This window comes from Plutella xylostella, chromosome 14 (assembly GCF_932276165.1).
Source record: "Plutella xylostella chromosome 14, ilPluXylo3.1, whole genome shotgun sequence".
Lineage (NCBI taxonomy): Eukaryota > Metazoa > Arthropoda > Insecta > Lepidoptera > Plutellidae > Plutella > Plutella xylostella.
The window spans coordinates 4,296,282-4,310,928 of NC_063994.1; the positions used below are offsets into that span (position 1 = coordinate 4,296,282).

A 14,647-nucleotide genomic window follows, 5' to 3' on the forward strand; every position below is an offset into this window, starting at 1 on the left:
TGTTTTCAGACTAGATTTAACCACGTTTCTGCTCGGTCTCCACGTACCTATACCGCCTTATCACAAACGTATCTTTAAAAAGAACATTTTACTTTTGACACAACTAAAAATTTTCTATTTTATTCAGGCAACATGTTTACACTATAGTTCTGACTAATATAAAAAAATACAGGCTTGAGCATTCACTTGTAAAGGTGGCGTGTTGGTTCGTCATGGTAAAACATTCCCATATTATATATTTTTCTTGTAGTTTAGAGTATACTTAGCAGGAATCATAATTACAAGCGAATGCCCGACAGGTTTAACTTCATGCATATCCTATTCTGAAAACAGTGAGGGTGCTGGTCCACCAGAGATGTGATATGCAGCTGACCATGCTGCGATGATGTGAAAGAAATCCTTTTCCACTATTGCTACATATGTTGACTAATATGATTGGTGGATCTCAAACGCATACAATAGCAAGTATAGCATCGCAGCAAAGCACATCTCTGGTGGGTAAGCACCCAAAACATTGCATAGATTGACTATTAGAGGTATAAGATTTAACGATTATTATTTCAGAACCAGGTTTCATTCTATCAGTCGACGTTCAGATTTACATCATACATAAATTAATGAAAAAGACAAAGGGTTTTTAAGATATAACAGAAAATATGTACCGTAGACGCAATTTGCCTCATTTCCAAAATACTGAAAGTAAATTATCCTTCATGTATCAATGTGTGCTGATCACATGAAAATAAACTTTTCAATCAATCTAAAGAATTGTTGCAAATGTAAATACGATACATTATTTATTTATTGTACATTATATAATAGGATTTTAGAGACATTTGCCAGCTTTATACACACAAGTACTCAATTGATTGTCCATCTTAAACAAATACTTCTAATGTAACATACAAGTCGTATTCAGTAAGAACTTATCAGATAAAATATACCAGTTATTCATGTTTAGTTATTATGTTGGCACGGGGTATATTGCTAACATAATTATAGTATTTTAACAATATTAGTAGGATCTGAAGTCACTTACACTATGGACGGATATATATATTTATATAACCGGATGTTGGGGCCACTTTCTATAAAAAAATATTATACCAGCATTGAGCGAACTACAACAGATAACTGAGGCTTGTATCTTTAAACGAATTAAAGTTTAACATAATGAGATCATGGGCCAGCCGAGTTAGCACATTTTAAGTACAATATTTTACCTTGAATTGACGAATAACTTTAGACAAATCTGTTGGTCAAACTTTCGGTGACTAGGCGGGGTCACAATGCACTACGCTACACTTACGACTAAGTACTTAGAGCTCTATAAAAAATATCACTTGTCATCCACCGACACACTTTCACTGGAAGTTTTTTTTTCGATAATTTTTGAGTATTTTTTTTAAGAAACACATTTATCTGAACACATCACTGTCTCGCCAATCACACGCGGGGATCGGGGGCTGTTCGCAAACTAGCCAATGGGGTGAGTTCTTTTTGGCACGACGGGCTGGCTATTGCTGCAAATTGACTCTCACAGCATAACGGCATGACTTAGCCAATGCCTGGATCCAGCAGCCAGATTCATGAAGCTACTGGCTGTAGGTTCAATCTAGAGCAATGCGGCCCCGCGGCGCGCCGGGCTCAGTCCGAGGCGGCGGGCGCGGAGGCCACCGACGCGGTGTCTCGCGACGACTCGGGCCGGGGTTCGCTTCCCGGCGTGGACGCGCGGGACCTGGGAATTAATAACAGGACATCCGTATAGCAGTTGTTTAGGCTATGGTAAAGATATTACGTGTAGCCGTGGAAAGCCGCCAGCTCGAAAAAACCTTTTGCTAATAGTTCGTCGTATTCACTTTTGCTTTGTAAATGCCATGTAGAAAGGGACGCAAGACGCGCACTTTAAAGTTTTGTTCGCCTCTAATTCACAGATGAGGCCGCGCCATGAGTGAGCGCTATAAGCCCCTTCTCCCACTACGCGACTCTCAAGCGACGCAATCCATGATCGCCTATAAAAACGTGTCTTCGACGTCGGTGACGCGTTGGTTGCGACGCTTGCGAGTCGCGTAGTGGGAGAAGGAGCTAATACACCTGGGTGTGGGGTGCCCTGTAGTCTCCATATGTGTGTACCGTAGAAGTAATAAACTATGGTGTGTACATACCGGTGTCCCCGTGCGTCATGCAGCGCGGGCACCAGCTCGTCGGGCGAGGAGGCGCGAGAGGAGCGCTCGCTGGCAGCCTCCGAGTACGAGTTGTCGCTCGTCAACTGAAACCAACACGGTGACAGTCAAGCCTGGGATGCAAGGAGAGGAGAGTCTGTTGTATTCGCCAAAATTATTTCCGAATTTGCCTACATTTTTATTAAAAATGTATATACTTAAATTAAAAAAATGACAAATGACCAATGCAGCAAACATCCAATCCAATACAAGTATCTACGAATAGCTGGTGGTGCCAGCATAAGAAATATATCGTATTAGCAATCACCCTGTATACAGATACCTAAATAGACTGGTGAGATGTGAAGATCTATTCCATAAAATATTAGAGTGGTAGTAGCTATTGGCGTTAGAAGGCGTCAGTGCTGACCGTAAAGTAAGTATATATTGACTATTATGTACTGACCAGCGTGAGCGGCGGGCGGCGCGCGGGGCTGAGCGTGCGGCCCCGGGCCTCCTCCACCTCCAGTTGTAGGATGCTCTCCTGGCTGCCCGTGAACTGATGATGAGGAAGATAACTATATTAAATTAGTTATTAACATCTGAAGCTACGGTCTAGTGTTAAACATAAGTGTGGAATGACCGTTGAGGTAAACGTGTTCTGGAGGAGAGACCAAGAATAGGCAAACGAGGCTTTAGGGACGCTATGCTGGATCAACGACCGTAGACAATAAATATACCTTAATTTATTGAGATTGTGATAACGTGATATTTTATTCCGCAGCTAGTGATGAAAAATTAGGTACCCACCTGGTAGATTCATAGCAATATAGGTATAATCCTACAATGATATTATAAAGGCGAAAGTTTGTGAGTATGTGTGTATGTTTATTACTTCTTCACGTCAAAAGGGCAATTTTAACGAAAATTTATATGGAGTTAGCTGACACCTGGATTAACACATAGGCTACTTTTATCCCGGAATTCCCACGGGAAAACTTTTTAGGGCGAAGCGAAGCTCGCAGGAACTGCTTGTAATTATAATATAAATGGGGCATTTTTAAGTAAATGTAATAATATATACTCACGACAAAGCCGTAGTACTTGAGTATGTCCATCTTGCACATGGGACACGTCCGGTGCTCCAGCAGCCACGGGTCGATGCAGCTCTTGTGGAACTCGTGCCTGGAAGGTCAATACAGTGGGGTTATAGTCGGCATATACAGGGTGTGAATACAAAGAGTAACCAGAGGCTCATTTTGAACAAAAGTTTGCTGTCTGTGTGTACTAAGAAGTCCACCCAGTATGGTTTGTATGGAGAAGTATTTTTTGCATGTCCAATAATTATATAGAATTTTTGAGTAGTATACACTGCTACAATTAATGAAAATTTGTAACATCATGTACATGGTTAATTTACGTAGACCAGAGGTAATTGTTTTAGTACGCACCTGCAAGGCAGAGATCTCAAAGTCTCCGACACTTTGTAAGGCTCTATGCAGATGGCGCAGCACTCGCCGTCTCCTTGCACTTCCTGAAAACATAAAGTAGGTACTTAATATTTTTTTATAAATATAATATATAAAATTCCTAAATCAAAACAGCAGTGTACCTAATGCTACAGTATATAGCGCGCGCAGTTAAAGAAACAATTTCAAAATGGCGACCGGTCCATAAGTGGAAGTAGGAGGAATTATTGGCTGATATTCAAATTGGATGGGACAACATTTCTTGGTCCTTCATTTTTATATTGTTTAGTTAACTGCGTGTGATAAAGGGGAATAAATCAATACAATAAAAAAATCTTAGTTAGATAGGTACATAATAATAATAAGTACTTACTCTGTCTTCAGTCTTTAAACTCTTCACGGGAATTTTTGAGAGTGCCTTCTTGGCGGCACAGCACAGCCTTTTCTGAAAACATACGAAATATGAATCATCGTTAGAATATAATAAGTACCTAATATCTGAAAATCTTAATCTGTGTCTACCTACAACTAGGTAAAACGGTATATTTTGTATTATCTTTTTGTAAAACTGAATTTGATTAATTTGCATCATATATTTTGCAGTCGCCTTGCTTTGCAGTGTTGTATGAGCAACAATAGTGGTATTGTCTTACTGTCGCTTGCATGAGTTGCATGCAATACCATAACACAAGCGGTACAATAAATACCTACGTAAAATTATTGTTTTTGAACAATGAGTAAAATTTAGTACATTTGAGTCACCCGCTTTTCGCTGTACACGTGATACGTCGCTAGCCGTATCGCCGTTTTTGAATGAGTACAATGCACTTAGGATAACTACACGTCACACACGGCTACACTAGATAACGTTTAGGCGACCGTGTACATGTATATTTCATCATCATCAGCCTATAGCAGTCCACTGCTGGACGTAGGCCTCTCCCAAAGCACGCCACTGGATGCGATCTTTAGCTTTCCGCATCCAATCATAACCAGCCACCTTTCGCAAGTCGTCCTTTCCTTATGTACATATTTAGGGGGTGTCATATATTATTATAGACATAAGCCAAAATATGTAACCAGAGTGCTGTACTCACAGAGAGGCGGTCCTTGGCGTGTATGTACCGGAAGCGCTGTATGTAGTAAAACACGAGCCACGCCAGCGAGATCACCATCAGCACGATGAACGATATCGACACGAACAGCACCGACGTCCTGGGAGTTTAGGAAAGTAAAGATTAGCCAACATAAAAACCCCTGAAATTCAATACTAAAACTAAAGCCGATTTTGATAAAATTAAGGCTAAGGGTCTATGGAGATGCTGGAGGTGTTGGAGCATCCCCATGCAAAGGGAGGATCCTCCGACCAGGCCGGGTGGTGTGGCCTGGCGGGCAGCTGCCCAACGGTTAGCGTTGGGGATTTCTATATATTGCAGAGTAGGTGAGAAACTTCGAATGCGCGATGTAGGATTTTCATAGTAATTTGCGTAGTTCCCATACATCTTCTCTGTATTGCGTTCCGAGCGCCATCTGTTGATCTTCGTCTGAACTAGTGGCTAGGAGTCCGCCACATCACTCCCCCACCGAGACCGGAGGGCGATAGTCTTCAGTGCAGCCGAGAGTCTTGATTGCCAGCCAGTGCCGCGTAGTCCGCAGTGAGTCGGGACTGTGAGTGCGGTGAGGAGTCCCCAGTGAGTCGGGGTGATGCTGCAGTGGCGATGTCCACGGTGAGTCGGGATGAGCCTGCAGTGGAGCATGGTGGCAGAGTGCTGCGTCGACCAGGAGAGGATGGCTCTGCTTGCTGACCGGCCGAAGTGCAGTGGTGCTGTGCCAAGTTGCTGGTGTGGGTCGAGGGTGTGACCAGGCCTGCGCGTTCGCTGCATGCTGGTGGTCATGATGCCCTTTGAGACCGGATGCTGGCTGGTTGGCTCCAGGGGCTGCTTGCTGAGGGTTCTACTGCACGGCTGTTGAGGTGAGGAGAGAAAGTCGTTGGAAGATGGCGTGGAAGCTGCTCTGCGGGTCTTCAGAAGGCTGCGCTGATGTTCTTCACGGGGTCACTAGTATGGAGATGCTGGAGGTGGTAGAGCAGCCCCATGCAAAGGGAGGATCCTCCGACCAGGCCGGGTGGTATGGCCTGGCGGGCAGCTGCCCAACGGTTAGCGTTGGGGATTTCTATATATTGCAGAGTAGGTGAGAAACTTCGAATGCGCGATGTAGGATTTTCATAGTAATTTGCGTAGTTCCCATACATCTTCTCTGTATTGCGTTCCGAGCGCCATCTGTTGATCTTCGTCTGAACTAGTGGCTAGGAGTCCGCCACAGGTCAATCGACTGGAAATTACTTCCTCTATCACCACCTGAAAGGATCAAAAGCACGGGGCGCATGACGTGACAAAAGTTTTGCACCGCGCTCACTCACATCGCTCAGCCTAAAGAGCGACCGCGAAGGAGAACTTTTGTCACTTCTTAATTGCGCCAAGTGACGGGTTATTATAAGTAGACCTGAAGGGTATATGCGACGTTGGTACTTGTAACTGCTGCATGTGTATAGGCGATGATGGTACTAACTTGTTGATTTTGTGGATGTGTATAAGTCACACGGTACTAACTTGTTAATATTATTGATGTGTATGGGCGAGGTGCGGCCGCGCACGATCCCCACGGTGACGCGAGTGCCGTTGTCGATGAGGCGCGCGATCTCCTCGCCCTTCCACTTGTACGTGAAGATGGCGCTGATGTTACCTGGAAATGAAATATACTGTAAAATGCTTAGGTTGTTATTGTATGTGAGCGTTGGTTGCAGACTGCAATTCCTTTGAAGGCCTAGCAGTGCCTAGCACGGGACGCGCACGCGGTTTTCGCTTGAGCGCGATGCAAAACTTTTGTTATATCTTGGCGTGCGCCGTGCGCCCTGTGCTAGCTTGGCCTTCTGGTGTTTCAGTGGGAGATTTGGGATAAAACCGTTGAAGCCGTGGGCTCCTATGTTCAATAATTTGTTGAAAATGTAGCAGCTTCCCAAAGCATCTAATGAAATTTGTTGACCAACCGTTGTAGGACGAAGGGATGAAGATATTCATTGCTGAAATTCCCCCCTCGGCTTTCTTTTTAGTAGATTTTGTTAAGGATATAATTTATAGTCAGGTAAGTATATTCGGGTCGTTCACTGATAATTGCCACCCTGCACATGTTTATGAGCATTTAAACTAGCGCAGGCCATATCGCGTTTGCAGCAATACAACACAATAGTTTCACACCTTATCAAGTGTTATCTGAGTCAGCAAGTACTGATAATAATATACTATTCCAGTGTGGAAATGTTGACACAACAAGTTTTCACTGCATCATGTTGCTACAATTCCTTTCGTCATTAGGTACTTTGATACAATACATTTGAAATACTTTGATATATTGAATAAGATTATTGTAAAATGAGGACGTCATAGATATTAGATTGGAGAGATTATACTTTCTCAATGACCTAACCTAATACAAAGTTCATACCTATGATTGAGAGATGTAAGTATTTAGGAAAGTATTCAGGTGAGTACTGTGGATTTTATAAATTTTTGGTATCGAGTTTGATTTTGGACGTTGAATACACAGTCAAGTAACGGAACGATTAATTGCTACGCTTTTTATATAAACTCTTGGCCTAAATTTTCTATATAGCTTCTATAGTATATAACCCATAACCGTAAAGTATGTAGGCACCTATTCATAGGCATAATGCGTGCGTCCCGCGGCATATAGGATTACAATAATTAAGTTAAAGCTCGAGTCTGCACTGTAAATGTTACAGTTCACTCGCAGCACCCTAAAGGGATTATTCTAGTGTTCACTGCCAAGGTTTCTTCCGTTAACACGCGACCTTAAGCCAAGGGAATAAGAGTGCACCCTTGGGCTTACTAATTATGCAGTGTTTATTCTGCGGGGCTGTATGGGTATGACGTAAGTGTACGCTAGGCCACGAACATACGCAGTGGTATATTCGTAATCGAGTTGGTTAACATTACATTATGCTAAATAGCCCATGTATTACATAAATGATAAGATAAGGTTAAACAATGTTTCGAGTGTTTAACAGGTTGTTGTAACAGATCATAGATTGCCGACTAAATATGTTCAACTTTGGAGTTTGGTTTAGCAAAAGTTTGTAATATTATTGAACTTAGTACATACTTACTTATTACTTTACTAATAAAGGAAAGCTGGCAGAACATTAGCTAAGCTAAGTAAGTTTACCTTACTTGTAACATAGTTTGCGGTCTGCACACAAGTATGGAAATCGGTGTCATCTACTCTAGCTAAGCTAAACTAAAGCTGAATAGTTCTTAGCTTGCAGCCCGCATAACAGCAACTTTACGAAGAAGCTTTTGCGAGAGTCAAATAAAACTAACTAAAACATAGACGTATAAAAAACAGCCTTCAGGTCAAATCATATACCTACGTATTCAACTAGGCACTATCTAATAGGTACCTAAAACAATTGCCAACGTCACAGCATCACATGTGCCCCAAATGTGCGGGCCCTAACGTGACCGATAAATGGATTTGGTGGCAGTTGGGCCGGCACGGGGCGTCCCACGTTGTCCCACCCAGCGTGGGACGACAGTCTAATACACCGGACAGGCTTTAGGTGAAGCCGCATTGAGACTATAACACTAGTTTTCGACTTTTTGCACGTGCTTGCTCGCACTTTCTCGTGATTTTGTACGGTAACACTAGGCCTAATCTTATTCCGTTAGTTAAGTAACTATTTTTAATATTGGTCAAGAGAGCGGTGGTAGCTCAGTCGGGTAAGCGCCCGCTTCTCACGCCAGAGATGCGGGTTCGATCCCGGCGCTGACATGTACCAATGAGTTCTTTTAACTTAAGTACAATGTATACCATCGCTCTTACGGTGAAGGAAAACATCGTGAGGAAACCTGCATATCTAGATCTAGCACATCTAGATATGTGAACCCACCAACCCGCAGTGGACTAGCGTGGTGGGGAAATGGTCCAAGCTTAGGAAGGCAGTTTAGACCTTGGGGATATGCACAAAGGTTCCATTCGAGAGAGCCAGGTGCAGGTACTTACACCCCCACAGAGAATAGAATAGAATAGAATAGAATATTGGTCAAGTGGTGTTCAAAACTACATATTGGATTAAACTATGCCATACAAACAGTAAATGGAAAGACGTTTGCGGTACCTACATAAATAGCTCTAAAAAGCTCCACTTTCTTGTAAGCATATATAGACTTCTCCTAGTTTCTCCTTGGTATTTTTTACGTAACAGTAAAATACGGCAATCCTACTGTAATATTATATTACAGTCTAAAAACCGAGCTCCGAGCAGTAACTAAGCAAACACAATGTACAATGCAGCCCTTTAATTAGCTAAGCGAATGCTCAACAGAATACACAAAGAGCTATGTGCATGTGAGTCAGATATCTGTATTTGTACAGAGCTATGTGAGCCCTTAGGTGGTTATAGTGAGAACAATGGAGTATACTGGGCGGCCTTCAGTGGGTTCAATACGCGACCAGCCGAGTCTACACAGTATCTGGAGGGTTACTCTATACTGACGAAAAACGAACGAGAGCTGTCGTGCAATTGGCACGTATTATACAACGAGATAGAGTCGTGGTTCGCGCAACTTAGTATTTCGTCAATATAAAGTGACCCAACTAACCACCATAGCGGTCTACATAGGTTCTACTATAATATAGCTACATATCATATCTTGTAATGTTGGTACTTGGCCCTTGTTGCCTAGGCTGGCTCAGTGTACACTGATTTATGATGTTTATAATGCTGTTACTTTCATTCATCGAATGAAAATGGTACGGATGCTTAAACTTCTACGAAAACTCTTTATAATTGTATTTAATGAAGTAAGTATGTAGTAGGCAGAGAACCTTTAAATTATAGGCGTACCTATGATGAGTAAGAATAGCTTCCCACGCTTCGTTACGTTAGTCCTCTTGTTCTCGACTACGCAAACATCAACATAATCGAAGAAGTATCTAATAAGAAATACTGCTTACTCTAAGCACCTAGAGATTTAATTTAGTTAGAGTAAACAAAGATTAATGAAACAAACAACATTATCGTAATTGTTTTCGAAGTAAACAACTGTTTAAAACTTACAAACAATTTACAAAATTAATGATTTACCTAATCACCTATGTTTAGTATTTTGTTGTACCTATAGTGCTAAACTTAAAAACCTCTTAGTTATAGAAGGTGTTCAAAAATTTTAAGACGATACCGTGGGTACATAAGAAGTTGTTATTATATATCATTGACTTATTTGTTTATAGCAATAAAAATCCCGTCGGCTTCGCTTTATTCAGAGTGTCTCCTTACTCCACACCATATAAGTACGTTCGGTGCACCCTGGGCAGTCAACGAGTGACAATTAAACCAACTATTAATCCTTTCACCACGGTGGCAAACCCTAGTCCAACCCTAGTGTTTGTCACACACTAAGAAGACTACAGTTCTGACGCTCCTTGGAAGAGCCCTGTGGTGACTGGTGACTATGTTTCACGAGTAGCAGTAGATTATTTAGACGAGTGTTAACCCCTTTTCCCACAGGCGTATCGTAATGGGAGAAGAGCATTATTAGCTTATGATGATGACAATACTCACGTCCATTGTCGGTGGACAGCTTCATCTTCTCCAGGCCGGTGGTGTCCCGGTCGTTGTAGATGAGCACGGCCGACGCATTCGCGCGCCACGCATTTTGCACCTGAAAGATGAAAATGAATTGCATAAAAAAGTCAATATCTTCATCGAAGATGTGCGATCAGTACATTAAAAAGTTAATATCTGCTTCTTACATCGAAGATTGGCAATCGTTACGATGATATCCGATTTGGAGGTTGCCACGCAGAAGCAGGTATAGATATGATAATTTCAGTGAAGTAACTGTACATAGGTGTTGGACCAAAATCGTATGATTATTCAAACTCAAATATCTGAGACCAATTTTGGTTTTTGGTCAGGTATATCCCAGAATCTCCTACTTGATTCCTCACGGACTACATTATACGTCTATAATATTATAGTAGTGTATTTATTATTGGATCTTCCCATTTTATGTGCCCTTGTATTCATATTGGGTTACTGGGTTATATTTTATGAAGTTTACCAACAAAAACTAATTAGAAGTCCCATGTTGTCCTTCGACGTAACACCGAGCCATTCGCACTGACATAATGACCTATTTTTTGTGTAGTCACACCTAGGAAAGTACTATATATTATCTACCTATGATGGGTTAAGCAAATTATAGTCGAACAAAACTTTGCGTGTTAACTATTAAATAAGTACTGATATGCACATACTTTCATGTAGTATGTTATGATTAAGAATATGAATATTACTATTTATTTTCCGATAGGATTATATTAACATACTTATCATACATTTAAAACTATTTTGTGTACCAATACCCGATAACAATTTTTATTTATCACTCCATCCATCTTATTTTATCAATTATGTTAGGTATGTTTGATAGATATATTTAAAGGGATTGACCGTATTTACTAGATATCAGAAATGCGTGCGTTTATCTTTGATATTGATGATAGCTTAAATATCAGACTGTTTACATCAAATAAGATAGATAATATCAATGAGAAACAATGACAACAAAACAAAAATATTACCTACATCTTATCAGTTTGATTAGGTATATGGTACATCCATTATCAATAGGTACTTCACCGGTAGATAATTTAGAAAAGTTAACTGTCGTGTTTCAAACCTTCACGTGAAGGAGTGGTTTTTAGACAAAAAAAAAACCTAATGGGAATTAAAATCCCGATCACAATGACAATTGAGCGTTTACATATTAAACTCTCTGGTTACATAAATAAATAATATAATAACCATAAACACTCGTTGCAGTTATAATACTTTCTTTCAGGGTAGGCAAAGAATTGCTGTACTAACTTTACAGTTTAATAATGAGCGCCACAAAACTTTCCTCGGCCTTCTTCATCCAGCCACTGCCGGCCACCTGTGTAACTCGGTCCAACGGGTCGGAGCACCTCTTACGCTGCGCATGCCTGTCCGTGGCTTCACCCGACTACTCGTTAACTACACTCACAAGCAATGAGATGGGGGAGATGTGGGAGATGCTCCGACGTGGCCGACAGTGGCTGGATGGGAAAGGCCTCGACCTCAGTGTTGTCGTAGCACCTTACCTTAATCTCGAAGTTGCAGCTGCCTCTCCTTATCACCGCCACCCAGGGCTCGCTGGGCAGCGGCTGCTCGGGGGCTGCCACGGACAGCAGCGGCCACGTGCAGCCGGAGTGGTCGCGCGCGCCGCCCGGCCCCCGCGCGCGCACGTGCACGGCCACCCCCCGCGCGCTGCCGATGTAGCCCTCGCCGTATTTGCCGGACTGGAATATGGAGGAGGGTTGTTAGTGAAGCTTGTTTGGCTTTCATGAAGCCTAAAGGTATGATTTTAATGACTAGGTGTCTTTTTTCAATAGTTGGATAAAAGTTATTTGATGAATTAATCGGATGCGGTTGCGAGCAAAACTTACTAAAAAAATAAGGTTAAACGCAAGTAACTACAATGATTTTTTTTCTCAGACATAACATATGGTGTACTAGCTGACAGACGTTTGGTGGCGACTAAATATACGTTTAACATTTTTGGTGCAAGACCACCTTAGTAAATTGATATCCATAGTTTACATATCAGAATGTAAGTGGGTTTTATGGAAAAGTTTCATTAATAAATAACATCGATCCTGTATTTGCCAGGCATCGATAAATAGGTAAATAATACGATCCACAGTAAATGTGGGACACAAATAGAGAATAACAATAATACATAACAGTGATAGATAAGATAACGCCAATATGCGAGCCCCGTATTGTATGACAGTGCTGTATCGCATTTCAATATCACTGCTGACAAATTGATCGAGTTGCTAGCAGCTTATAAAATGTAGGCCCTAGACCGGACATTCGGACAATACTGCTTGTTAGGTAACATAATCAACTTTTTTACCGACTAAAAGGAAGTGTGTTATGATGATATGAGTCCTGAATGAGATTGCTGTTTATTTCTTCACCAACTTTGAAACATATACATTGTATTTTTTTGTACAACACACGTTTATTTTGCAGAACTTCTTTCTAAAAGAATATTATAAATATCACAACGAGTATGGTACAGTACAGATGTAGTACCTACTCAATACCTATCTGCTTTGAATTCGTGATCGTGAAAATGCATTTCTCATAACCAGCAGCACCAGATTAAGAATGTTTGGTAAATACGGTTCGATTTTCCTAATATGCACACGGCCATGGATGTATTTCCAACGTGTCGACACTCGTGATCCACATGCGAATGAAAATGGCGGGAAACCGTTCACTTCCTCTTCCTCTTTTGGAATAAAAATACGTCATGAATAATTCACGCGTTAAGATCGGGGCAGCGGAGCCCGTATTGGAAATAAATCGTTTATTAAATGGCGAACGCACGAAACGACTCGCTGTGAAAAGAATTGGGGGCGGATTTAATATTACTGGCACAGTTTTGTGTGGCTGACGATTACATGGTTAATTCATCAACTATATGGTAACGGAAACGGAAACCGTAGCTCTAAATAAAACATAAGAGACCCAAAACATACAACGCCGACGACGTAAACTGTACTACCACAAAAAACTTTAAACGCTGTTTAACTAGTGTCTAAAACAAATTTGACGGATTTTGTAGGCTTTTGACAGCGCTAAATATTAGTAAATATCTGTTGTGGTAAGTAAGTCTCAGAGTGTTTATTATTTATTACGTGTACGCGACCACTAAAGTCAGTCTCATATCAATTGGAACTCAGGGGTCCCAGCGAGAGTTAATTTATTTAATTAAACAAGTATAAACATGACCCCACGTGAACTCTGATGATGAGTCATCCTGATACAGGCGGCAGCACAAATGGGGCATGACTTCGCAGGAAGCCGTTTGAAGTGGACCAATCACCCTTGAAACGAGGCTGGCCATTTACCTCTGCCGTGCATGTAAACCACAGGTTTAGAAGGGCTGTTGATAGGGAAAATATTTTTATATTTGCACTTGCTGTTCCCGCGAGCTTAGCTAGGACCTTTAAAAGTTTACCCGTGGGAATTCCGGGATAAAAAGTAGCCTATCTATGTTCTAGACCCTAGACCATATGTAGGTATACTTACCAAATTTCATTCAAATCCGTTCAGTATAATTTTGGCGTGAAAGAGTAACAGACAGACACATTTACTTTCGAATTTATAATATTAGTTAGGATAAGTTAAAAAAGAAATGATTGCCTACCACCGTTTAACAGCAGTAGAAGATGAAGAAGAAAAGTAAATTTTCACGCGGAAAACGGGTGTTAATTACTAAAATCAGGACCATAATCAATCCGAATTTGCTCCGAAACTCATGTGATATTTTGTTCTGATAATAAATATAGAATTTGTGAGCAAAGATTCATTTATTTCGTGTACATTGCCAGAGTTTAACCCGCCGCCTTTCGATTCAGAGGAAGCGAGCTTTCCCGAGCGTCACACAACTTCGTTAACCTTTGACTTTAAAATTATCATAAAAGTAATGACTTCCGGCCATATGGCTGCAGTCTGCAAGTTGAAGTTAATGAATGTGGGGTGGTCAATTGCTTGTGTCGTGTCGGATTGCAGTTTACAATGTTCAGCTCCGGCGAACTCCGCGATATTACAACGAGAGGAAATCATTCTTGCGAGGGAATCTCAAATTGTTTTCATAACTGTAAGAGTATTCTCACACATACTGTGGAAATCTTTGATCTTGCGGTATGTTTAAGACATAATACGAGTATATTTTTTCATCAATACAAAACAAAACTATACTCGTATATTATGAGAAAATAACAAGTCTATAAGCATTTAAACAATTCACTAATAAGTAAATTTATCTTTCTACATATCAATGTACATGAAAAGAACACTAGTTAATTAAATGCGGGTAGTTTTATGAGTGATTGCAC

The 14,647-nt window shown here is 41.1% G+C and overlaps 1 protein-coding gene across 2 annotated transcripts in view; it reads right to left on the minus strand.

Annotated features, from left to right (window-relative positions):
* Positions 1–301: 301 nt before the first annotated feature.
* LOC105380077 (protein goliath) overlaps positions 302–14,647 on the minus strand; it is a 45,386-nt gene continuing 31,040 nt past the window's right edge. Inside the window, exons 3-12 of one of the 2 annotated variants that reach the window (XM_038120229.2) lie at positions 11,837–12,034; positions 10,272–10,371; positions 6,241–6,373; positions 4,729–4,846; positions 4,005–4,076; positions 3,614–3,696; positions 3,251–3,347; positions 2,629–2,721; positions 2,166–2,269; positions 302–1,738 (exon numbers count right to left, since the gene is read on the minus strand). In XM_038120229.2, the coding sequence (XP_037976157.2) occupies positions 1,648–1,738; positions 2,166–2,269; positions 2,629–2,721; positions 3,251–3,347; positions 3,614–3,696; positions 4,005–4,076; positions 4,729–4,846; positions 6,241–6,373; positions 10,272–10,371; positions 11,837–12,034 (1,089 nt within the window). In that variant the 3' untranslated portion in view covers positions 302–1,647. Of the gene's footprint in view, positions 1,739–2,165; positions 2,297–2,628; positions 2,722–3,250; positions 3,348–3,613; positions 3,697–4,004; positions 4,077–4,728; positions 4,847–6,240; positions 6,374–10,271; positions 10,372–11,836; positions 12,035–14,647 lie in introns of those variants that run through there. The other variant, XM_048625290.1, reaches the window with a different exon arrangement.